Source organism: Megascapheus bottae, chromosome 24, assembly GCF_031878675.1.
Source record: "Megascapheus bottae isolate mThoBot1 chromosome 24, mThoBot2.hap1, whole genome shotgun sequence".
In the NCBI taxonomy this organism is placed as follows: Eukaryota; Metazoa; Chordata; class Mammalia; order Rodentia; family Geomyidae; genus Megascapheus; species Megascapheus bottae.
The window spans coordinates 12,518,083-12,543,501 of NC_143532.1; the positions used below are offsets into that span (position 1 = coordinate 12,518,083).

General features: G+C 50.4%; 1 protein-coding gene across 2 annotated transcripts; it reads left to right on the top strand.

Moving 5' to 3' along the window:
• The first annotated feature begins 1,083 nt into the window (after window positions 1-1,083).
• On the top strand, window positions 1,084-24,821 carry Zdhhc1 (zDHHC palmitoyltransferase 1). Of its 2 annotated transcripts, none has more exons than XM_090357446.1 (12): window positions 1,084-1,355; window positions 10,820-10,908; window positions 12,210-12,452; window positions 17,001-17,176; window positions 19,170-19,271; window positions 19,549-19,691; window positions 19,804-19,962; window positions 20,196-20,308; window positions 23,714-23,796; window positions 23,983-24,076; window positions 24,193-24,256; window positions 24,371-24,821. In XM_090357446.1, the coding sequence occupies exons 2-12, from the start codon at window positions 10,897-10,899 to the stop codon at window positions 24,652-24,654; spliced, it is 1,473 nt and encodes a 490-aa protein (XP_090213572.1). In that variant the 5' UTR covers window positions 1,084-1,355; window positions 10,820-10,896; the 3' UTR covers window positions 24,655-24,821. The 2 variants fall into 2 exon arrangements, with proteins under 2 accessions (XP_090213572.1, XP_090213573.1); XM_090357447.1 differs by having other exon boundaries at window positions 19,567-19,691.
• The last annotated feature ends 598 nt before the right edge of the window (window positions 24,822-25,419 follow it).

Consider the following 25,419-nt stretch of genomic DNA (forward strand, 5'->3'; position numbering starts at 1 on the left):
ATTTTATTAGGAGTCACTAATAGTGCAAGTTTCATTGTGAACATTCTACAGATGCATACAATATATAGATATATATATTTTCCTTTTTTTGTTAATTGTGGGGCTTGAACTCTGAGCTGTCCCTGAGCTCCAGTTTTCTAGTGAGTAATTGAAGATAAGAGTCTCAGTCTGGTGAACTTTAGTGCCTGTGCTGGCTTTGCAAGGCAATCCTCAGATCTCAGCCTCCTGAGTAGCTAGGATTATAGGCATGAGCCACCGCACCCAGCTAGTTTCTTTATGTTTTATAAATACACACATATACTTACTGAAGGATTTTGGTTTTTGAAGAGATCATGAGTCTTTTTGAGTAATGTATGAAAAAGTAGAAGCCCAATGAAGATTAAGACTGACTTTGTCAAGGGCTGTAAGATGAGAATTGCCAGAAGGATTTATGCTTGATTTTAGGGTAATAAAGAGATATTTTTGTGGCATCTAAGTTCATTTCTTATACTTTACCTTTACTATTATAGGGTGCTTATTTTATTTTTTTGCCACACATACACACACTCACTCACACACGTCCAATATGGAGCTGTGACTCAAGTAGTAAAGCATTAGCCTTGAGCAGCAAAGGTCTGACAGGGCTCCCAGGCTGTGAGTTCAAGCACACCCCCTGCCCCCCAAGCAAATTGAGCTCATCTCCACTGTGGTGGTATGTGTCTGTAATCTCAACACTCAAGGGGTTGAGTCAGAAAGATCACGAGTTCGAGATTAGTTTGAACTGCATCACAGATTTAGGCAATGTGATCCGTCCAAAAAAAAAAGAAAAAGAAAAAGTGCAGAACTTCTTCAAGTGGGGGTCTGGGGGGGTCTCAGGGGAGAGAAACTGTATTGGGGAAAGTCCGGACCTCAGGAGATCCGGGGTGGGGGAGCAGCGAGGTTTAAACGTGTTTTTTCAGAGACACCTCAGAAAATGGGAATGGGCAGGAGAAGGTGCGGGCGGGGGTCCCCGGCAGGCCCCGCCCCGAGCCGTGGTCCCCGCGCTCAGAGACGCAGCGCGGTTTGGCCGCTGTGGGGCGCCGTAGCCCGCGCTGTTGCCAGGGGAACGGGCCCAGCGCCGGACGAGGCCCAACCCGCCCCGGCCTGGCCCGGCCGCGCATCCCGCTCGCCCGAGCTGGCGCGGGAGGACCCGGAGGCCCAACCTTAGTCCGGGATGGGTCCCCGTTCTAGGGCCTGTGGCCTCCCAGTCCCGGGGACCAACTCTACCGCGACAGCGTGAAGTGCGGCCGCCCCGGGGAGGGCGGACGGCCTGGGCGGGGCCGAGCCCCCGGCTGACCTCGGCGGGGCCGACTTGGCACGGCCGCCACCGAGAACAGGTGAGGCGCCGCGGCGGCACTGGTCACCTCCGAGCCCGGCCTGGGCCCGGCAGGGCTCCGGGCGGAACCTCGGCCTGCAGCCCGCGGGCTTGGCTTCCGGGGACCGGGCGGAACGCGAGGCTCCCTTCTAGAATTCTTGAGGTTCGCAGCGGGCGCCGGGTGCCAGGTCCTGTGCCAGGCGCGGGGGCCACGGAGGACCCGGAACAGATGCCGTCCGTCTCCCCAGCTCTCCGAGGATGGAGGAGGGGCCGGGAGCCGCGCGCCAGACACACGCCATAAGTGATTTCCGACCGGGCTCGGGGCTCTGGCCAGGAAATGATGGAGGGGGGCCCGGGAGGGTCTGCCTTGGAAAGGTGACTGCTCATCGAGGACGTGGAGGCTGGAGACGAGCCAGCAGTACCAGCAGGGGAAGGGTGTTTCTAAAGGAGGGAAAAGCAGACACAAAAATGTTTAGAGGCAGTCGTTACTAGGATGGGACGGAAAGGGCGAGGGCGCGTGAAGGAAGGCCGTGCTGGGACTAAGAACTTCATCCTAGCCGATGGAGGAAACCACTGAAAGTTCTGATAAGTTTCAGTGTGTGTGTGTGTCTGTCTGTCTGTGCTGGTACTGGGGCCAGAGCTCAGAGCCTAGGCGCTGTCCTTGAGCATTTTGTTGCTCAAGGCTAGAGCTCCACCGCGTGAGCCACGGTTCAAGTCACCCTCTTTCTGGTGGTTAATGAGAGGAGTCTCATGGACTTTTTTTTTTTCTTGGACTGGCTTTGAACCCTAATCTTTCAGATCGGCTCCCTGAGTAGCTAGAATTATAAATGTGAACCACAGGCCACCCAACACGTTGCAATTTTTTTTTTCGATCCGTTGTGGGACTTGAACTCAGAGCCTGGGTGCTGCCCTGAGCCTCTTTGTGCTACTCCAGTACTACTCAAGTACTTGAGTCACAGGGGTATTTCCAGTTTTTGAGTGGTTAATTGGAGATAGGAATCTTACAGGGACTTTTCTGCCCTTTGAACCTCGGTCCTCAGATATCAGCTTCCTGATAAGCTAGGACTACAGGCACAAGTCACCAGAGCCCAGCTAAGTTTCAAATTTTTTTTTTTTTTTTTTTTTTTTTGCCAGTCCTGGGCTTGAGCTCAGGGCCTGAGCACTGTCCTTGGACTTTCTCAAGGGTAGAGCTCTACCACTTGAGCCTCAGCACCACTTCCGGCTTTTTTCTATGTATGTGGTACCGTGGAATCGAATCCAGGTCTTCGTGCATGCTAGGCAAGCACTTTAACCACTAGGCCAAACTCCAGGCCCCAAGTTTCAAATTTTTAAAAGTTCATCTCACCCTGGCTTTTGTGAAGAAGTTAACTGCTGGTTGACTCAGGACATGCTTTGCCTGAGACTTGATACTCTGATCTGCGCAAGGAGGATATTTATGAGTGTCAAAGCAATGGACTATCTACATTGGAGACCCAAGACTAGATGGACCTACAAGAACAGTTTGAAATGATGAAGTGTTTTGAAGGATGAATTAAGCGAATCCCTAGAAACATTTAAAGCAGTGCCTGCCCTTGAATAAGTACCCTCTGAATGCCAGTGGTGGCTGTTATTATCAAAACACTGTAGGAGAGCAACGATGGAGGTTTGGTTTAGGGTAATGGTGGTAGAGATGATGCTAAAGGATAAACTTCAGTTCCTTCACTGAAGGAGAGCTGGATTCAGACATATATGCTGAGTGGTGGTCCCTGCTTTTGTGGAACTTGTGGTTACTGTGGGAGAAAGGTCTGTAAACAGGTAATGACTAAAAGATGCAATAAAAGCAATAGTGGTGTTTAATTAGCGTAGGTTTTTCTCCCCTTTTTGTTTTGTTTTGTTTTTCTTACTTTGTTCTGTTACAACTTTGTTCTTAATGACTTTTCTGGGTGGGTGTTCCCCAAGGCTGGCTGGCTCTTATAATCTCTAGTTGATTTCCATGTTAAAATCAACAACCCTTGCCTCCTTCACTCTTTGTTTCTACCTCCTGTTGTTCCCTCCTTTGTCCTCTTTACTTGGTTGCCACACAGTTTGTAGTGGTTGCTATAGGAAAATGGCACAGAAATATTTGCACACCATGTCAATGACTGAGGTTTCAAGTTTTTTCTTGCCATAGCAACTGCCTTCAGCATATTGTTTATGAGAGAGAAAGTTTAAGAGCCCAGCCACATCTGAGACCGATGACTGGAGAGATCCTTGAGAACAACTTGAAGTTCCAGTTTATTTTATGGGAATTATGTGCTGTGTATTCTTTAGTCAAGCAATCCATTTTTAAATGATATTCTCCCGGGATCTATAGGGAATTTTAATAAAGTACTTGCCCCTAAAAGTCTCTTATAAATGATTTTTTTGCATTATAAGACATTATACCATAAAGCATTTTCTCTCCAACTCCCTTTATGTGAGTAAAATTGAAGCTATAGCTGAACACTAGTAGCTTATGCCTGTTATCCTACTCAGGGGGCTGAGATCTGAAGATCGAGGTTCAAAGCCTGCTTGGGCAAGAAAATGTGAGGCCCATATTGCCAACTATGCAGAAAAAAAAAAAGCTGAAAATGGAGGTGTGGCTCAAGTCGTGGAGCACTAGCTTTGAGCAAAGAAGCTCAGGACAGTGCCCAGGCCCCAAGTTCAAGCCCTGATACTGGGCTGGTATACACGCACACAACAACAAAACAGTAAATCTGGGCACCAGTGGCTCATGCCTACTCAAGAAGCTGAGATCTGAGGACTGTGATTTGAAGCCAGCCTGGCAGGATGGCCTATGGGACTCTTATTTACAATTAACTACCCAAAACAGCTGCAAGTGAAGGTATGGGTCACGTGGTAGTCACTAGCCTTGAGCAAAAGAAGCTCAGGGACAGTGCTCAGGCCCCGAGTTCAAGCCCCAGGGCCAGCACCAAAAAAAAGTCTCAGTGAAGACCATTTCCAAAAGCAGGGGTTTCCCCCCCCACAACTTTGGGAGTGGGGGCTAGAATTCAAAATCTTCTTTAGAAATACCTAAAGAAAGGCAGGCACTAGCTGCCCAGGAGGCTGAGGATCACAGTTCAAAGTCAGCCCAGGCATGGAATTTTGTTAGACTCTCGTTTCCAATTACCCTCCTGAAGTGGTGCTGCAGCTCAAGGAGTAGAGCACTAGCCTTGAGCTAAAGAACTCGGGGACAGTACCTAGGCCAAGAGTTCACGTCCCATGACCACTCCCCCCCCCAAAAAAAGGCTGGCAAGCTAAAATAAGTTTATAATCCTAGCTACATGGGGAAAGGAGGAAGTATAGGAGCATAAAGAGTTTGAGTCCAGGCCAGCTCCAGTGACTCACTAATACCTATAATCTCAGCTCCTTAAGGGGCTGAGGTCTAAGACTCTCAGTTCTAAACTTTCCTGGCAGACGAATTCAGAAGACTTCATTTAACCAACGGAAAGTCAGAAGTTGATGCGTGGCTCAAGTAGTATAGAGTTCCAGCTGAGCAAGCCAGCCAAGCAAGTGGGAGTTCAAGCCATTGAGGGAGGCTTGAATTCAAACTCTGATACTGGCATTTTTTTTTTTTTTTTTTCTTGAGAGCTGGGAACTTAGCTCACTAGGTAGAATGTTTGGTTACTAGGCTCAAGGTGAGGCCCTGGGTATAATATCTAATACTGAAAAAGGAAACAAACAACAAAAAAAGAAAAACACCCATAGGTGCACACAATCCAGAGACACAGTCTTTCATAGGAAGTATAAATTTTCCTGGAGAAAGAAAAGATGTTTGGGTGGGACAAAATACCTTCCTTCTGAATTTGGGGGTCATTGAGCTGGCCGCTTGGCCAAGAACTAGAACAGGGTTGGTTATAGTGCCTGGGGTACGGTCCTAACTTGGGTAAGACCCCTAACATCTAGAAAGTTCTGTGGTTCTTCCTAAAAGCAACTCAAAATTGCTTTCAAGAATAAGGAAGCACTTAAACTAGGACCACACACTCTTAGTTACATGGTTGTGAGGCAGGAATTCCTGGTTTGTTTGGCCTGGAAGTGCATTTGGTGTACAGACAGCCCAGTGAGGCCAGGAGAGCAAGAAGTGACACTCCTCAATTATTTATAATTTGTGTTTATTAATTGTGTGTATGTGTGTATATAGTGTGGGAATTAAAGTTGGGGCTTCTACTGAGCTAAATGTTTAGAACTTGAAAAATTCAAATAGTACAAAGGAATACGGAGTAAAGGCGAATCTCTATGTCAGCTACAGCTCTTGGACTACTAAGTCTCAGAGGCAAAAAATGGTTCTGTTCCCAGATTCCCTGGTGCCCAATCTGCTTTTCCCCATCGGGGGGCTCCTCAAGCCCCTCTTACCCCTTCCAGTTTTTTAGCTTCCCCCAGCAACTCTCTTTTATAGTTGCGTTGATTCTGGAGTTCTTAGACGTCTTTCAGGAGTCCAGCGCTGCTCATCAGCCTTTCAAGCCTGGAACTCTGTACCTTTGACGGTGCTAGGTATAAATTTCAGAACAACATTCCTAATTTGTGTGTGTGTGTGTGTGTGTGTGTGTGTGTGTGTGTGTGTGTGTGTGTGTTTCTGTGTTTCCCAGGTTGGCATTGACTCTCAGGATCAAGTGATCTCCTTGTCACAGCTTTCTGATGTGTGATATTGTACTTGGCTACTCAATATTTTTATTGGAGCAGAGGTAGCAGGAAGTAGATCAATCACATAACTATTTATTTACTTATTTATTATTATTTTGTGTGTGTGTGGGGGGGGTCATGGGGTTTGAACTCTGGCCCTGGGCGCTGTCCCCGTGCTCTTCAGCTCAAGGCTACCACCTTACCCCTGGGCCTGGGCTCTTCATCTCAAGATTACCACCCTACCCTTGAGCCAAGCCCCAGTTCCCATTTTCTAGAGGTTAATTGGAGGTAAGAGTCTCAGGTCCTTTTGTGCCCGAGCTGGCTTTGAATCTTGATCCTCAAATCTCAGCCTCCTGAGTAGCTGGGATTACAGGCATGAGCCACCATGCCTGTTCTATGTAATAATTTATAATGATAGCTTGAAATATCATATCTCATTTAACTTAAGCATATAAATCCAGTAGCTTAACCTTATTTTGAAAATGCTATTTAAGGAATTAAACAAATAAATTTTAAACAGAATAGATTACTGTCTCCTGGCAGTGGCCTGCACCTCGTGGGGACAAGGGAGGAGCCTGCCTAACCGTTCTGGCTTTCCTTCCTCAGAAGCCAGGCAGGTCCTTGATTTTCCAAGGCAGGAGCCCTTTGTGGCTTTAAACTCTACAGGGCTCCCTTGCTTTTGGCTCTCCTCTGTCTTTGCAAGCGCAACTGTGGTTTATCCTTTGGAAGCAGAAGAGACATGAAGAATGTTTTTATCAGGCCCACATAACAGCCACATACAGCTGCGGGCACCAGGAGTGCAGTAGGGATCTTAGCTTAAAGGCTTGACCTCCCTCTGACCACGTTCTCTCAAAGCACTGGGCTGCTGTCTTCTTCAGCAAGTTTCCTGTTGTGTCACCTCTCTGCATCCCCAAGCTCTTCTGGTTCATACCTCCCCTCCCCCACCATGTCTAGAAAGCATTTATTCTTTTTTTAATTTCTTTTTTTTCCCTCATCTTTTCTTCCTTCCTTTTTCGGGGTGGGAGGGAGGAGGCCTGGTTTGTACTGGGCTTGAACTTAGGGCCTTGGCTTGGCTGGTACTCTGCCACTAGAGCCATTCCTCCAGCCCCATCTAGTAAGATTTTTTTTTTTGGCCAGTCCTGGGACTTGAACTCAGGGCCTGAGCACTATTGTTGGGCTTTTTCCTCAACACTAGCGCTCTGCCACTTGAACCACCAAACCACTTCTGGCTTTTCTATGAATGTGGTACCAAGGAATCAAACCCGGGTCTTCATGCGTGTTAGGCAAGCACTCTACCACCAGGCAAACTCCAGGACCCATTGATTTTGAAAACATCCTTCTCTATGCCTCATATCCTGCTTTAAACTTCCTTTGACTCCTGGTAACTTCCTCAGCAGTGCCCTAATCTCCCCCACCTCTAGGACTCATAGAATTCAGTCCTGAAGCATCTCAGGGCTCTGATCTCACTGGTCTCTGCTCGGCCCTCTCACAGGCCTGTTGCAAAAACTATCAAAATGCTCCCACACCCACTGTTCTGATGTCTGTCTCTCAGGGTCCGTAGAAAGGCAGCTGCTGAGAGTAAGTGCCTGATCTCATCTGTGTTTATGGCCTCAGTGTACACAAAGGGCCGGGCCTTGGTAAGTGCTGCCTCATCAGGATCTGAGCATACCACCTGACCAGGTGACTGGGAGCAGAGCCACACATTCCCATTCTGGTCTCTGAGAAGTGCTGAGATGGGAGGGACACAGGGCTGGTGACACAGTGCTTGGCCCCATCATAGGCCCTGGCCCCATCTTGGATTCTCTCCGACCTCCCAGTCCTTTTAACCAAAATCTTTTGGGCCAAAGAAATTTGTGGCCATTAGTCCCATGAGAGAAAATGTCGTCAGTTAAAAGTTGGCTATGGCAGGGTTTGGGAGTAGGCAACTTCTAGCTGAACTCTCTGGCTCGATAGTATTCTGATTTGGAGTCAGAGCCAGAACTGTTTGCAGCCAGCCCTTGGCCTGCCTCAGGAGTCTAGGGTACAGTAGCATAGGGGGCACCTGTGGTTACAGGCAGCGGTGCTTCTGTTTCTCCCTCAGGGTATAGAGGGGCTCAGGTGTGGGGATGACCAATGTGAAGGCAGGCTGACACCCAGAACCCTAGGCTTCCTTCAAGGTATTTGTCCAGTGATGGAATTCCTGGAGAGCTCATGTGTAGTCCACAGAGATTTGTCCCGGAGTGCAACTATCCAGCCCAGTGGTATCCAGAGGGCTCAACCTGATGACCCACCACTGTTTCCACAAATTGAAAAGCAAGATTTGCTTGCTGCTCTGGGGACCTTCCAAAGAAAGACTTGCCAGCCTTTGATTCCTTTTGACGCCTTAGATTGGAAGTGACAACTGAAGTGGCCTACTTTTTTTTTTTTTTTTTTGCCAGTCCTGGGCTTGAGCTCAGAGCCTGAGCACTGTCCTTGGACTTTCTCAAGGCTAGAGCTCTACCACTTGAGCCTCAGCACCATTTCCAGCTTTTTTCTATGTATGTGGTACTGAGGAATCAAACCCGGGTCTTAGTGTATGCTAGGCAAACACTCTACCACTAGGCCAAACTCCTGGCCCCTCAGTGGCCTACTTTTTATAACAATGAGTTCTTCGGGTCTACTTCCTTAGGAAAGCAACTTCAGAATTGTTTTTACAGCCCTGTGGTGGCTTCAGGGCCTCTCGAGGGCCACTAGGTGGCTTTTTAAGGCCAGCACTGCCATCAGCTCACAGAACTCCAGGCAGAGGAAAAGGGGGTAAAGTAAGGAGGTCTGAGGTTTGGTACCATGGCTTTTACAAAGCAGACTGCCTGCCAATCAAAATCCATCAGCGGTGAATGATTCAGGAAACAAGTGGCCACAAAACCCACCAGAGTGCACCCTCTACTGGAGGGTGGCTAAATCTCATTTGTGCAGGCCTACTACTGTGGCACTAATCAAAGTCTACTAAACTTCTGACTTGCAAACTCTCTTTCCAGTGTCTAGTGCCAGAAACGACTCAGGACTTCAAAACACGTCTGCTGATGTAGCAGATGTAGCCTCCTGAGTATAGCTACTCGGCTTGCAGGAGGCAACTAGAGCTAAAATCCAGTTGGCCTTTTTTGAAGATACCAACAATGTGCTCTTCATGCCAATGTGTAACAATTATGCCAAAAGATATCCACTAACATGCTGTGTAAGTGCAGAAAATGCTTACAAATCCACTATGATGGGAAAATTCATTCTCAGTTTTCCTTTTCCTTTTTCCTGTTACCAGTAGTTTGAATGGTAGATACTTTTCTCCCATGGGTTCAAAAGCACATACATATATGACTGTGAATAGAAAAAGGGAAAGGCTGGGTGCTAGTGACTCATGCCTACAATCCTAGCTACTCAGGAGGCTGAGATCTGAGGATCATAGTTCAAAGCCAGCCTGGGCATGAAAGTCTGAGACTCTTCAATTGTCCATCAGAAAACCAGAAATGGCACTGTGGCTCAAAATGGTAGAGTGATAGCCTTGAGCCCAGGCCCAGAGTTCAAGCCCTCCCCACCAACCAAAAGAAGAAGAAGAGGAGGAGGAGGAGGAAGTGGAAGAGGAAGAGGAGGAGTAAGGGGACAGAAATCAGGTATTGATAATTTTCCCATTTTCATTTATGTGTATTTTTTTTTGTCAGCTGTAGGAATTGAACTCTGGGCCTGGGTGTTGACCCTGACCTCTTCAGCTCAAAGCTACTGCTTTTCCATTTGAGCCATGGCCCCACTTCCCATTTTCTAGTGGTTAGAGATAAGAGTCTCAGGTCCTTTTGTGCCCAGGCTAGCTTTGAACCTTGATCCTCAGATCTCAGCCTCCTGATTAGCTAGGATTACAGGCATGAGCCACCGCACCTGGCTTGCTAATGTGTTTTTAATGTTGTCTATTGTGCTGTTCATGCAAAATTTATTATTGTTACTATTGTTTGTATATGTGTCCTGGAACTGGGGCTGAGGACCTCGTTCACTCTTTTGGCTTTTCACTCAAAGTTGGTGCTTTACCACTTAAATCATGCTTCTATTTCTAGCTTTTGCTGGTTAAGTAGAGATGACTCTCACAAGTTTTCCTGTCCAAGCTAACTTCAAACCATAATCTTCAGATCTCAGCCTCTTGAGTAGTTGTGAGTATAGGCATGAGCTATCAGGGTCCAGCAAACATTTTTTTTAATTTTAAAAAAGAGAAAGAGAAAGCAACTTCAACCAACTGCTTCACTTGGGACATAAACCTCGCAGACTATGCACTATAGCCATAGCCTAGAAACAGGAAGACAAACCATAAAGTTGTTTGAGGGTAAATACCTGCCATTTAGTGAATATTTTCATATATATTAGAGATTTATCCACAATGTCACTGGTTGACAGGAGACATCTCACCACCAACTTCAAAAGAGGACACCCAGCCTCTCAGTTAGGACATGCAGAACCTAGATATGTTTCCTTCAAGGGTGGACCTCCTTTTCCCTCATGTGTGGCTTTTTATTGGAGCACAAAGTGACTAGAAGATTCAATTAATCCCTGGAGAAAACAAAGAACACTCCATTTAGCTTTGAGATGAGAACACTCACAGGTGACTTCAAACACTGCCAAGCATGACCAGATGAGCCTCAGGAAGGCGGAAGGACAGAACAGATAGGAGGAAGTATCCAGTGGCTTGTGTGACAGTTAGCAGAGGGAGTGCAAGTGGATGATGTGCTGGATGACTTGTGATGGCTACATGATGGCTCTGTGAAATGGGGATTGCTGCAGTAGGATGAATGGAAAGAGAGGGGGCACAGTGAGCCAGATGGCCGAAGAGAGGGCAGGTTTCCGTGCCATTTAACTTGCCCACATTTCCCTTTATTTCAGATGTTTTCAAGTCAGCAAACATTCACTGAGCATCTACTACATAGAAGATACAATTCCAGCAGCCTAGGGGAAGACCTATGGGGCCAAAGGTGAATCACAGCATATTTACTGCCTCTGAGGACTGTGGGATAAAAGAGGGGTCCCTGGGGATGACAACAGGATGCATACAACAAAGTAATAGTCCCAATAAAGATGGAGTGACAGGCTCGCCACTCGGACATCAGAGAAAGTTGTCAGATGGGTTCTGAAGAGCCAGGCTGTGAGTAAGAAAGGATTCCAGGCAAATGTGCCAAGGTGGAGCCTACCATGCTTTTTTTGTTTAGATTGCTGGCCTGTAGGTAGGGGCTCCTGAAAGAAAAGTCCAGCTGCCATAGTTTTATCTCCAGCTTCAGGCCTTCCTAGAAGAGTTCAGAGCTGTCCTGCCTCCCAGGTGTGGTGTTACTGCTTGGACTGTAGTCCTATCTTGGGCTCAGGAGATACTGGTGGGTGGGACTCTTCTTCCTTAAAGACAAGCCCATCCCTTCCTGCTCCTAGGGTATCTTCAGCCACCGAGACAGCTATTGGGCCGAGAAGGTGGGAGTTCGGGGGTGAGGGGGTTGGGGAGAGGAGGTGTTCGCTACCATCTGGTGGTTTGGCTCGGGCCAAGGCCTAGTCTTTTCCCGATCTTCCTCAAGGGACTCAAAAGGACATTAGGCCACTTTTCTAGGTAAATCTGTATACCAGGCCTGGGTCTGCATAGAGAAACGCGGTGGTCATTTCTGCTGCTGGAAGAAAGCAAAGGGGACTCCTCCTCCCTTCTTTTGTGCACTAACTTGTTCCCAGCCAAGAAGCCTCAGGCAGCCCTTCTGAAGCCTGGAGTAGAGGTTCCTGGCTCCTCTAAAGGGATTATGTGACTGCTGAACGTGGCTGAGGCCAGATCCCACTTCTGAGCTCCTCCCCTCCCATCCAGTTCCCTTAGCAGAGGATCAGGGGCCCTCTCTGACACTTGCATTTGGATCTCAGGACGGAGGTGACTAATCTTAACAGAATCAGCATGTGTTCTCATCCCTCCGGCCCAGCCTGATATTGTTACCAGATGAGAACATGTCTTATTGAGTTTCATTCTGATGGCTGTGGAGACAGCACTTTGAGTAAGAGGCAGCCACGCTGTGACCTGAATAACCCTGGACCCTCCTCCTTTATTCTGGGCAGGCTGGGACAAGCTCGCTTTGGGGCTTTGGGACAGCACCCCATTCCCACTCTTTTCCTACTGCCCATATATTTTGGAATAGGACCCTAGATTGTCCCAAAGATTTGGGAGGTGCTTTGTGTCCTGGCTGCAGACATGGGATCCTGGGCTCCCATCTGGGCCTCTTTGGACTAATGCTCTCTACTTATTCTCTCTCTGGAGATGAACATCTGCAACAAGCCCTCCAACAAGACAGCCCCTGAGAAGAGTGTGTGGACAGCGCCTGCGCAGGCCAGTGGACCCTCCCCAGAGCTGCATGGCCAGCGGTCCCGCCGGAATGGGTGGAGCTGGCCCCCTCATCCGCTCCAGATTGTGGCCTGGCTGCTGTATATCTTCTTTGCTGTGATTGGCTTTGGGGTCCTTGTTCCTCTCCTGCCTCACCACTGGGTTCCTGCTGGCTATGCTGTATCCTTGAGAAATTGTGGGATTGGTACATGAAAGAGGAGGACCAGTGGAAGGCCAGAAAGCAGAGGCCTGAGGCGGGGCTCCCAGCCTCAGGAAGCACAGGGTAGGACAGAAAAGTGTGAGCGGGATTCTTCTCTGTCTGGCCTCTAGCCCCACCTGACCCCTCATTGGGCAGGGTAACTAATCAGCCCTGAAGTACTGTGTGGCATTTAAAACTGTATGTTCAAGGGATCTTATCAGCAGACGTGTCCTCACAGACACCCAGAGAAGTCTTAAAATGCCTTTAAGCTGTGTCTTACGCTAAAGAATTGACAAATTAGGGAGTGATTATTTCATTTGTAAAATAATTGGTCATGGTAGAATTCTTCCACATAGTGAGTTTCTTTCCTAGTATACATAAAATGTGGTTTTAGTTACAGATTATTATGCTATATCCAGAATATTTGTAGTAAACTCACTGATTTAAAAAAAAATTAAATCAGGGGCCGGGAGTTTGGCCCAGTGGTAGAGTGCTTGCCTAGCATGCACGAAGACCCGGGTTCGATTCCTCAGTACCACGTACAGAGAAAAAAGCCAGAAGTGGTGCTGTGGCTCAAGTGATAAAGCCCTACCCTTGAGAAAATCCAGGGACAGTGCTCAGGCCCTGAGCCCAAGCCCAGGACTGGCAAAAAAATAAATAAATAAAAAATAAAAAAAATTAAATCATATCCAGGCACTGGTGACTCATGTCTGTAATCCTTAGGAGACTGAGATCTGAGAATCAAGATTTGAAGCCAGCCCGGGCATGAAAGTCTGTGAGACTCTTACCACCAGAAAACTGGAAGTAGAACTGTGACTTAAAGGAAAAGCTCAGGGACAGTGCCCAGGCTTTGAGTCAAGCTCCATGACTGGCATGTGCATGCAAGCATGTGTGCACATGCGCGCGCCCACACGCGCATGCGTGAACACACACACACAAATTAAACTCTTTTAAGATAAGGGGAGATGTAACCAAAAAGTAGCATAGAGGTACCCTAGAAGCTCCTGTGACTGCTCCATCCCTCGTCATAACTCTTTGGAGCAGGGGACATGACTACAAACAAAGGCAGAGAGTTCTTTTAGTGTCTTGGAGTACAGGGGTGAGCTTGAGAGCCTGGGATGTCGAATCACCTTGGTCCTAGCTCAGCTCCTTCAGGATTCTGCATGGCTGAGCAGCTTTTCCAGCCCTCCCGGCCTCCTTTGTGTATCTGCAAGGATTCTGCTTGCTTTCTCCAGGGAGAACGGGAGGAAGAGCATACTAGGAAGTGTATGACCCTGGAAGGCATGGCCGTGGTGAGTGGGGGCACAGGAGAGGAGGAGGACTTGGGAGAAGGCAATGAGTTAGTTCCTAAGGATGGGAACAGCTGGTACCCAGTGAGGCCGCAAGGGCTGCTTAGGCAGCCTGACTAAGTGGGCTGGTTTATTGGATTTATTTTTTCCCCCCAATTAATTGTCTGTCACTCTCAGAGCCACCAGGTTTGGAACCCTGACTCAGGCTCTGTGGCTCTATCACAGCCTCCTCCTTTCTGCAGACTCTCAGGGCTCCTGAATAATGTGGTAGGGTAATGATATATACCTAAAACGCTAATGCTTTAGAGATGCAAGATGAACTTTGTGTTTTCAGTGGCCAGCTAGATAGAGGTAAAGCAGGCAGGTTGAACATGGCAGTCACACCTATGTTAAGTGCAGGGTTGGGACTCACATAGCAGACTGCAGGAGCAGAAGGAGCCCATTTGCACCTGTCCAGCACAAGCTTACTGTTCACAGCTCCCCGGTCTTTATGTACTGTTGGCAAGAGGACTCCTTTCCTCCTCTACTGACATCCAGTCATCAGGCCCTATTGATTTTACCTCCTTTCCTTCCTACTGCATTCTGTCTCTCTGACAGCGCTGCCATTTAGTTAGTGTGCAGTCTTACTCTTGGCCTTCAGCATTCCTGCAGCTAGACTACCCTTTAAAAAAATCCCTGGAATATGATTGTGTTTTACCAGCTCAAAACCCTGTCGTGGCTCCTTCCTGCTTTCAGGATTGAAGCTGCCTGCCTCTGGACTGTTGTCTGTCTCCTGAGCTTCCTTTTATACCATTTCCCTTGTTCTTTGTTTCAATAATACAAGTCCATACCTGGAAGCTCTTCGCTTCTCCTCCTAGACCCCAATACTCAGATGAGTCAGAGGTCAAGACCTTGCAGTTTATGATGTTCAAATTTTGCATAAGTTGAGGAATAGTTAACACACAACACAGATCTCTTCCTTTAGGTGTATTTTGAAAAATACCTATTTCTTTCTTTAACATTCAGAGATCACACATAAAAGCACAGATTTCAAATCCCATTTGAAAAGGTGCAACTTGGCAACATTTAGCCTTCATTCTGTGTGTGTGTGTGTGTGTGTGTGTGTGTCCTGTGACTTGAATTCAGGGCTTGGGTGCTGTCCCTGAGCATTTCTCTCAAGGCTAGCATCCTACTACTTGAGCTGCAGTTCCACTTCTGGCTCTTTGGGGTAGCTAATTGGAAAGTCTCACACATTTCCCATCCAGGCTGGCTATAAACCATGATTTTCAGATCTCAGCCTCCTGAGTAACTAGGATTACAGGTGTGAGCCACCAGCACCTGTGAGTCACCAGACCTTTATTTTTGCATGGCAGCCATGAGCAGAGACAAGGCAATTACACTCTGATTGGCACTCATGATTGATTGCATGTTCCAGGAGCCACCGTACCCAGCCTGGCCCCTTTCCTCTACATTACCTCCAAGGCCTGTTCTCTGTTTCTCTCCAAGTCTCAGCCAAGATAATATTGTCTCAGTGAGCCTTCTGGAGCCCTTAAGACTAGATGAGGCCACTCAGTTATAAACACCTGTACCCACAGTCTTTGTAATTAACCTGCCATTTGGTTGACATCTGCATTTTCCATGAGATTGTGGACTCATCAAGACTGGGGATCAAGTCTTTCCATATCCCTCAGTGCCTGACCTCAGCAAATATTTGAAAGAACGAACCTAGTAGGTGAGTGGGAGAAGGGTAGAAGCAGACAGGAAGCTAAAAGTTTGCCTACATTGTGTTTGTGAGAGGCTGGAATAGTGAGATGCAGTAGCTGATGGTATCAAGATATAGGAAGGGGCTAGAGGGGGAAACAATAGAGTTTTGGCCCTGAGCTGTGGCATGAACTTTATGAAGAGAAACATCCAGAGCCACTGAAGGCGTTTTAAGAAGGGAAGACCTGGGCCAGGAGTTTGGCCTAGTGGTTAAAGTGCTTGCCTAGCATGCATGAAGACCTGGGTTTGATTCCTCGGCACCACATACATAGAAAAAAGCCAGAAGTGGTGCTGAGGCTCAAGTGGTAGAGCTCTATCCTTGAGAAAGTCCAAGGACAGTGCTCAGACCCTGAGCTCAAGCCCAGGACTAGTAAAAAAAAAAAAAGAAGGGAAGACTTTAGGTTTTCTTTGTATGAGCTTTTGAGGCCTCACTTCTCAACTACATGAAGGGTAGCCTCAAGGGAATGTAGATGGGAAGGGCAGAGTCAGAGGCTCTCAAAGACAGCCAGGCAAGAGGTGAAGGCTTGACAGGTAGCAGTGGTCATAGGGAAAGAGAGGTCAGTGACGGGCACAGTTTTTCCTCTTTCAGGAATTATACAGCACATTAAGGCTTAGCCTGGCTCATGAAGACATGTGGAGGATTTTGGCTGCTGGGAGGGAGAGGAAACAAAAGTTGAACAGTTGAAGGATGGATGAATGGTGGGTAGGGCCCTCATAGTGCAGTGCTAGCAAGAGAATGGAGGCAAAAAAAAAAAAGCACAGGTAAGTAGAGGATGGGAGAATAGACGTCTGCCTGGGTGGACTCTAGGTTGGGATTTTACACAATCAGACTTACAGCAAGTTGTCAGCATACTCGTCTCCTGTGCTTGGCTCAGTTCTCAGCTGCTAGGCTTTGCAGGTGCTTCCTTTCAGCTACCGAGTTTGGTCCTGCTGCCCCTGCTAGGCTCTGCATATGCCAGGTCCTTGCAGATACTTCAGTGTCCAGGCCCTGAGTGCTAGACTGTAGGTGGGGGAGGCAGCAAGTGGATGAGCGTCATCTGTAAGTGATTCTCCATCTGGCTCCAGCTGCTAAAAGGGGAATGGCTTTCTTGAAGCAGACTTCCTGCACAAACAAGACTAACAAGGTCAGAATTTTAACCTTAGGTCCCCATACATCCACAATGTCTTTTAGTCTCACTTCATCTTCTGGAATCAGAAACAAGGAATTGGCCTCAGATCAGCCCAGCCCGGTTCTGTACCAGGCCTAGAGTGATGAGGCCAACACCCTAGGTTAGACCCCTTGGTAGCAGCATCAGGCATTGCCATGCGAGCTCTATTACCATGCTCTTCTCTTCCATCTTGGGATCAGGGGTCTTCTGGAGAGGGCTGATGAGGCTCTTTGGGGGGTTGGAGATAAGGAGGTGACACAGGGAAAATGTTTGCACAATATGAGTGGCATAGAGGTGAGAACGTCTCGGTGCCCAGCAGCCAAAGTGTGAAGTCTTTAACCTATTGGGTCAGTGCATGGGTGCCATCTTTGTGGGCCACCTTGTGGTACACCTGACTGCTGTGTCCATCGATCCAGCAGATGCCAACGTGCGAGACAAGAGCTATTCTGGGCCCTTGCCCATCTTCAACCGCAGCCAACATGCGCATGTCATTGAAGATCTGCACTGCAACCTGTGCGACGTGGATGTGTGAGTGGATGTGTGGTAACTGTGTGTGAATGCATGGTATGTGCGAGCCATAAGAGTCCCTGGGGATATGACAGCTGGCTTTAGGGTAGAGGCATCAGGGCTTTAGTTATCCTGATGTCACAGAACTCTGTGTTTTACACAATCAGAGCTTCAAAGTGACTGTCAAGAAGATGAGAAGATGGGTGGGAATATGACTAGTGTTTGGTACTTAGACAACTTTTTTTGGGTGGGGCAGGCAGTACTAGGGTTTGAACTCAAGTCTACAATTTGAACCATGTATTCAGTCCTTTCTCTTTCTTTTTTGGTGAGTCCTGGGGCTTGAACTCTGGGCCTGGGTGCTGTCCCTAAGATCTTCAGCTCAAGGCTACCGCCCTGCCCTTGAGCCTCAGCTCCACTTCCCTTTTTCTAGTGGTTACTTGGAGATAAGAGTTCCAGGTTCTTTAGTGCCTGGGTTGGCTTTGAACCTTCATTCTCAGCTCTCAGCCTCCTGAGTAGCTAGGATTACAGGTGTGAGCCATCACGCTGGCCTTCAGACCTTTCTTGTGTGAGTTATTTTTCAACTAGGGTCTTTCTTTCTTTCTTTTTTTTTTGCCAGTCCTGGGCTTGAACACAGAGCCTGAGCACTGTCCTTGGACTTTCTCAAGGCTAGAGCTCTACCACTTAAGCCTCAGCACCACTTCTGGCTTTTTTCTATGTATGTGGTACTGAGGAATTGAACCCAGGTCTTTGTGCATGCTAGGTAAGCACTCTACCACTAGGCCAAACTCTCAGCCCGGTCTTTAATTTTTGTTGGGGCTGCTGCGGTTGGGCTGAGACTGCTGGTCTCAGACCACCCTCCTCCTTACCTCTAGCCACTCTTCTAAATCACAGGCATATGTCATTACACCTAATTCATTTGTTGAAATGGGGTTTCCCTAGTTTTTGACTGGGCTGGGGTTGCAACCCCAATGGCCTTCCCAACTCATTGGGGTAGGCGGAAGATGCTCTGTGTTACTCACGAGAAGTCTGAAGCCCCCAAAATGGCCAAGTGAAGCACCACCAGTCCTCCCCTGGTAGGCCCCAGTGTCTCTCTGCTAGGGCTCTTCTCTCCTCTTCGGGAGTTTTTCGGGTTCCCAGCCTCAGGTAAGGGAAGAAGCATAGGGTTGTTTGTGTGGTACAAGGCCAGCTTCATTCTTGGAATCTGGAGACTGAGGCAGCCTGTTGAAAGGATCTGTCCACAGAAAGGAGGAAGCCCGCAGCATGGAGTTATTGGGACTTGGCACAAGGTCATCCTGTTATCTCCAGGACTGGGTGGCACTTATTTCTAATGGTTGCGCTGGCAGTTAGCTTCTATTGACGTGTTTGTCCTGTTCTGGAGAGGAGGGAGTGCCCTGCTCTTCCACACTCTTTTGGGCCTTCTGGGGACCCCTAGCCTTTGGATAATTCTAAGGTTAGATGCAAATCCTAAGGAGACCCTTCCCCATGCAGTGAGCTCTCTTAATGCTCACCTGGATGGTAGCTCACTCCTCTCCTTTTGGCACTCGTCTGACTAGGCCACACAGGCTGAGGTTTTCTGAAAGAATGCCAGTAAGATTCGTCAGAAATGGCATGGAATCTGACGTTAAAACAGAATTGTCAGGAAGAGCAATGAAGCCATAGTCCTGGCAGATTTGCTTTCTTCTAAGCTGGGCCTCACACCTGCATCTTCTGGCTTGGCAAAGGGGTCCTTGCTTGGAGATGAAGCTCCTTTTCAGTTTCTTATGACCATCACTTGGTGTGAAGTCCATCAGCAGGACCCCAGCACGCCCTCAGCCGCCCCTCTTCCCGCCCGGGAGCGCCGCCTCCCCAGGGCCTTACCCCACGGTTCCGCCAGGGGGCGCGCGCTCCCCACGTCAGCGCTCCGCTCCAGCGGAGGCGCTGGAGCATCCCGGCTGCAAGCCTGGTGCCCACCTGCCCCGGCAGACGCAAAAGGTAGGATGGGCCAGCCGACCTCGTGGTTCCCTCTGCCCCGTAGGAGTGCTCGCTCCAAGCACTGCAGTGCCTGCAATAAGTGCGTGTGCGGCTTCGATCACCACTGCAAATGGCTCAACAACTGCGTGGGGGAAAGGAACTACCGGTGAGCCCGGCCTTAGTCGGCCCGCTTCCAGGGGCGTGAGGTGCGGGTGCTGTGCCAGCCTGACTCCTGGGCTGCACACCGTGTGTGCTGCTCAGAGGGTGTGGGCTGGGACCGCTGAGGGTGGGTTTAGGCTCTTCCACCAGCTGGCCCAGAGGAAGATGGGGAGTCTGCCAGTGGCCGGTCATCCTGAGGACTTGGGGCTGGGGGATATAGGCCTGTGCTCCCCCCCCCCTCGGAGCTGATGGCCCTTACAAAATGAGCTCCTTGGTGCTGACAGCTGCCCATGGCCGGCTAGGCTTTTTCTACACAGCGTGGCATCTGCCTTATTGGGTGTCCTGCTCCTGGTGCTGGTGGCCACTTACGTCTTCGTGGAGTTCTTTGTCAATCCCATGAGGCTGCGCACCAACCAGCACTTTGAAGGTGAGTCTGGGTTCCGGCCGACTCCCCTGCCATGTCCCTGGTCGCCTCCCCTGCCATGTCCCTGGTCGCCAGGCCCAGCCCTGGCTGAGCGCCATCTCCTTGTGCCTTGTAGTCCTGAAGAATCACACTGATGTGTGGTTTGTGTTCTTGCCTGCTGCCCCTGTGGAGACGCAGGCTCCTGCCATCCTGGCTCTGGCTGCCCTCCTCATCCTTCTGGGCCTGCTCTCCACAGCCCTGCTGGGTCACCTGCTCTGCTTCCACATTTATCTCAGTAAGTGCTCTCAACACCTGCCCTGCAGGGGATAGGAGTCCCTAGACTGCAGAAAGGCACCCCATTGGGCTTATAGCCCTGAAACAGTGCCCTTTGTGGTGGCCTGTCCTCACTCCACAGCTTAGTTTATACGTGAACAGATGTTTGATCTCAGCGCTGTGTGCACCTCCTTTTCCTTGTGAGCTCCAGGGTCCCCTTTCCACTGCTGAGCCCTTTTATTCCTTTCCTACCAGTGTGGCACAAGCTCACCACCTATGAGTACATCGTGCGACATCGCCCGCCACAGGAGGCAAAGGAGGCCCAAAAGGAGCTCAAGTCGTGTCCACCCAAGATGCGGCCTATTCAGGTACAGCAGTGGCGCACAGCGTTGATGGGGCTGGGGGCAGGGGAGGGGGACAAGCCTGTGTGCTTCGGGTGTATGTGGATGGGCTGTGCATTGAGAGGCAATAATGGGAGTAGGCAAGGGAAGAAGCCTGGAACAGTGGCTAGAGAGGAAAAGCTGCTTTGGCAAGGTTAAGCCTGTGCTGAGGAAGCACCACCACATCCATGACTACCCAGACATGGGCTGGAGGAGTGACGCATGGGGTCCTGAAGTAGTCAAGCTGGAGGCTGTAGAAGAGAAAGAGATGGGCCAACAACCTGAGTTGGCCAGACTGGAGCCATCTGTTCTCTTCATCTGTGACTTTGTCCTCTTGTGCACATTACTCTATTTTAGCTTTAGACAGCCCAGGAGACAGTTACTAACCCATGCTGCAGATGAGCACACTGAGGCCTGGAAAGGGTAAACAGAGGCTGGGTCTAGGAATAGTTAACCCCGAAGCAGGAACTGTCCAATGTATGCTGGATGGTAAGCCGTGGCCTGGCCAGCCCTGCTGCTGACCAGCCTATCCCTGTTCTCACGCCCCTTGACTTCCGGAGGTCAGCAGCTGGGGATGGAGGTGGTCCAGTTCTCAGTGCCCCTAGGGACTGGGAAGGCAGGGGGCCCAGGCAGGCTTTGCTGAGAAGGCTGGGCCCTGAATCTTGAATCCTCATGGCAACTGAACACAAACACTGGCTAGTGGGTGGTTGAAATGGGCTTACTTCCCGTTTTCATCACCGAGACTAGATCCTGCCCGGGCTCGAGTGGGGCAGTGCTAAACCAGTGCCCCTGAAACAAAGGCCCATGTGGCCCTCCTGCCACTCTACCGTAGACATGCCCCAGTGCTGGGCACTCACCTGTGTTGGCACAGTGGTAGCAGACATTTTGGGAAGCGGACCCATTGAAGTGAAGAAGCGAAGCTGGCCCTGGGGTATCCAGACGCCATGGCCTAGGCCTTTGCCTGGCTTAGCTTTGAAGCCACATGTGGACCTTTAGTGTCTGTTATGTCCATTCACAAATGCCTTGAAGGAGGCCTGCCCAGCAGGAGCCCTAAGCATGGCCCTTTTCAGAAGGAGCCAGGGTGCTGAGGCACCATTCAGGATGATCAAACATCTGGAGGCCCCAAGGGAGCACCCCAAGCCCCAGTTGTGATGAGAGGTGGGAGGTCTGAGTGGGGGACCTCCTTGTGACATTTTCAGACTTCTCCAGCAGCCTTTGGCCTGGTTCCTATCCCATCCTGGAGCCCAGAGACCCCTGGTTAGGCTTTGTCTACCTCTGCTGGGCCCTGGAAGATGCCAGGTCCACACCGGGAAGGCAGAAGATGGGGAAGATTATCATCTATAATCCAGTCTCTGGGACCGACCTTTGACCCTGACCCTCGGCTCATGTGCTTAGATGGGCAGCTTGGCAGGAGGTTTGCTTGCCTGGGACCTCAGCCATCGCACCAGTGCAGCCATTCATCAACAAACCTGGCTCTGTCTCTATTCCTCCAATATGCCAGGGCCCCAGCAGCCAGCTTCCCCACCCCCATCCATCAGGAATGCAGGAGGGGCCCCCTCTGGGGCCGTTGCCCCCAAACATAGGCTTGTTTTAGAGACAGCTCTGCTGTTACAGTGTCTTCTCTGCATTAGTCAGGACGCCTCAATCTCCATGGAAACGGCTGCCTAGCAGGCGACAGCTGTCCATGCTCCCTTCAGTTCCAAGCCTTGGCCCCGCCCCTTACCCCAGCACCACACCCTCCCCAAGCTTGCTTTTCCTGGCCTGTGCTTCCTCACCTGCAGACCTCTCTGGTTTAGTTGGGGCATGCCACAGGTGCCACGGTGCATGACTCCCTTCTCCCGTGACCTCCTGGCCACAAGGCCGTGTGCTTTAGGAGCTGGTGTCAGCCTCTCTCATTTTCACGGTGAGGCCCAGTTAATGGTGCCAGAAGGGGGCGATAGCACTGATTGTTCCCTCACCTCCAGCCTTCCCTTCCCTAGCGGGGCGGTGGCTGCCAGCAGCCAGCCATAGTGATTGTGGCTGGTAATCTGTGAGGATGAGGCCCTGAATTCAGCTTTGCTGGTTAGCTGTGCTCATACTCAGGCCTGTGAACAGCTGTCTGGTCAACAGGCCAGGGAAAAAATCAGTTCAGAGCTGGAGGCCTGGGAGGGGCCCAGAGCAGAGGGGCCCATGTGAGCACCTTTTCCACCCAGCGCTGTTAGCTGAGCAGCTCTAGCTTGCACATGTTGGAGCTATGGGGCATTAGTTTCATCAAGTACTAGAATTTGACTAATTGAAATGAGACTTGGGTTTTTTTTTAATTTAGTTTTATTAATTTTTGTACTGGTCCTGGGAATTAAATCAAGGTCTAGGCCCTGACCCCAAGCTTTTGTGTGCAAGGCTAATGCTCTTACTTTTTGAGCCACAGATCCACTTCTAGCTTTTTGGCGATTGGAGATGAGTATCACATTCAAAAATCAGAAGTGTATCTTGTGTGATTGTTGTTCTTAATGTACTATGTTATTTCTCTTCTCTTTTGCCCTTATAATCTCAAATTGTTACTGTATCTGACTTTATTACCTGGTATATTGTATATATGTTTATTTGAAATAGAAAAGGGAAGGGGAAAACAAGATGATTGGGAGGGGGAAGGGGAGGGGAAACGGGGACAAAAATATGAGAAGGGGTATCAATGTGTGAGAAGTAATATACCCACTACCTGTTGAATGTAACTGTAACCCCTCTATATATTATCCCAACCAAAAAAAAAAAAAACCCCAAAAAACAAAGAAACAGGAAGTGGTACTGTGGCTCAAGGGGTAGGGTGGTAGCCTTGAGCTAAAGAGCCCAGGCCCAGAGTTCAAGCTCTATGACTGACAAAAAACAAAACAAAATAAACCAAAAACTCACATTCTTCTTTTTTTGTCATTTCTGGGGCTTGAACTGAGGGTCTGGGCACTGTCCTTGAGCTTTTTTTGCTACTTTTTTTTGTGGGCTACTCCTTGAGCCACAGTACCATTTCTGGCTTTTACTGTATATGTGATGCTGAGGAATCAAACCCAGGGCTTCATGCATATTAGGCAAGCATTCTATCACTAGGCCACAGCCCTGGCCCTCTGACAGACTTCCCTGCCTCGGCTGGCTGAACCACGATCCTCAGATCTCAACCTTCAAAGTTGCTAGGATTATAGGTATGAGTCACTAGTGCTGGCTTGGGCATGGGTATTTGAAGCCTCTTGTTGCAGAGTTTTCCCAACACTAAGATGAACCAGGAAGACAATTCTAGACCCACTGGGCCTCCAAGTCCACAGCAGTCAGGGAGGGCTTACACATTTCTGTTAGGGTGGGCTCAGAGAGCAGGAGGCCCTGAATCCACAGCTGGCTTTCTAGTCTCCACGACCCTCACTTTTCCAGGAGATGGAGTTCTACGTGAGGACTTTCAGCCATGTGCGTCCAGAGCCTCCAGGACAGGCTAGGCCAGCTGCAGTAAATGCCAAGTGAGTGCCACTTGAGTATCTTCTAGCATGACAAGGCCATGGGAGGTGGATAAAAGGAAGTAGGCCAAGGTCAAGGCCTGGCTGTGGGTCCAGTTCAGCATGGCTTTGGCCTCTGCTTAAAAGGAAGATCCAATGGGGATGGATTTGGAGAACAGCATCACCAAATCCCCCCTTTTTTTTAACCAGTCCTACACAGTTTCTTGCCACTCAAGACCAAGTGGAGCTTCCACAACCCTCCTCCCCAGACATTCTAGCCCTGCCTCCCCAGGTCCGACCCCAGGTAAGAGCACTGGGCTTGGCCCTTACAAGTGGAAGAAGAGTTGCAGTGCCTGCCCTACTGCATGCCTTTGCTGCTCCTCAGAGGTGGCCCTCACACTCCCCTCTTTGTCCCTGTAGAAAAAAAGGAAGAGGCACACATCCAGGATCTTGGACCGGGAGTCGCAGCTCGCGAGGCTGCGAGGTGAGCAGGATGAGCCTTCTTCCCTAACTGGGTGCTGCTGGGGGAGCTCTGTGGGAGAGCAAGGCAGGCTTCCAAGCAACGACTCCTAGACTCATGTTTCGCCCCACTGCACAGGATCCGAGGGCCCCGGCCGGCGCGCCAGCTCGTCCACGGATTCCTCCAGTGCCAGCTCGGTGCGCTGCGCTGGCCCTGCAGGCGCCTACCACTCGGCGTCCGCCGAGTCCATGGACGAGATCCCCGTGGCTCAGACGCGCCTGGGCAGCGCCGCGCTGGGCGCCCCGGGGAGCCGGGGCCGGGAGTCTGGGCTGGTGCTGCAGGCGCGCGCGCCGGCCGTTTTCGTGAGCCTGAGCAGCGGAGAGCCGGGGACGCCCGGGGGCCGGGAGGGCGCCCTGCCTTAGCTGGGCGGGGGAGCGGCGGCCATTCTCTATGCAACACCCCACCTACACCGCACCCGTGCACTTTAGGGCCCCGAGGCCGGCGGGATCGGCCTCCCTCCTCCTCCTCCTCCTCTCAGCAATATCCGTCCCACCGGCCCGAGGCGCCAATAAACTCTTTTTTTGTATGCTTTTGGGGACCTGGTGCTTTACTTAAGGGCAAGAGCCGTGGACATCCGGCCGAGGGTGGGGCGGACGACACCCGGACTGTCACGCGGAGGAGCTCGAAGGCCAGGCCCGGGAAGTCTCCGCGAGGAAGGTTCGGACGGGATGACCAGCGGCTCCGCACCCCCAGCGCTTTCCCCTGAAGCTAGAGGGGCAGAGGGCTCTGGCTGGGCAGGACTGGCCGAGGCTGTCCCTGGAGGCCGTCCTCGGTGGAACAGGACCTCCCTCCTCCGGAGCAAGCTGGACCCTCGCCGGGAGAGCCCCAGAGTCCGAGCCGGGGGAGCTTCGGCCCGGGGTGGGCGTGGTCTCCGGGTCCCTCGAGGCCCCCAGAAGCCGTGTGGGGATCTGTACTTCGCCTGGGGCCCCCGGAGGATGTGCAGCACGGCAGGGGCTCGGCGGCCCGGCCCGGCTGCGGAGCCCGGAGCCCGGGTGGGGGAGGGCGGCAGCAGGCCGGGGAGCCGGAGGGCGGGGTCTAGTGGGCGGAGCCAGCGTGACCTTGGTCACTCTCCCGCCGAGACAGCCTGGGGGTGGGACCCGCTGTCTCCATGGAGACCGAGAAACAGG

Coding starts and splice junctions, on each gene's coding strand:
- Zdhhc1 (XM_090357446.1), top strand. Junction 20,309..23,713: donor CCAAGATGCGGCCTATTCAG/GTACAGCAGTGG, acceptor TCACTTTTCCAG/GAGATGGAGTTCTACGTGAG. Junction 23,797..23,982: donor CCAGCTGCAGTAAATGCCAA/GTGAGTGCCACT, acceptor TTTTTTAACCAG/TCCTACACAGTTTCTTGCCA.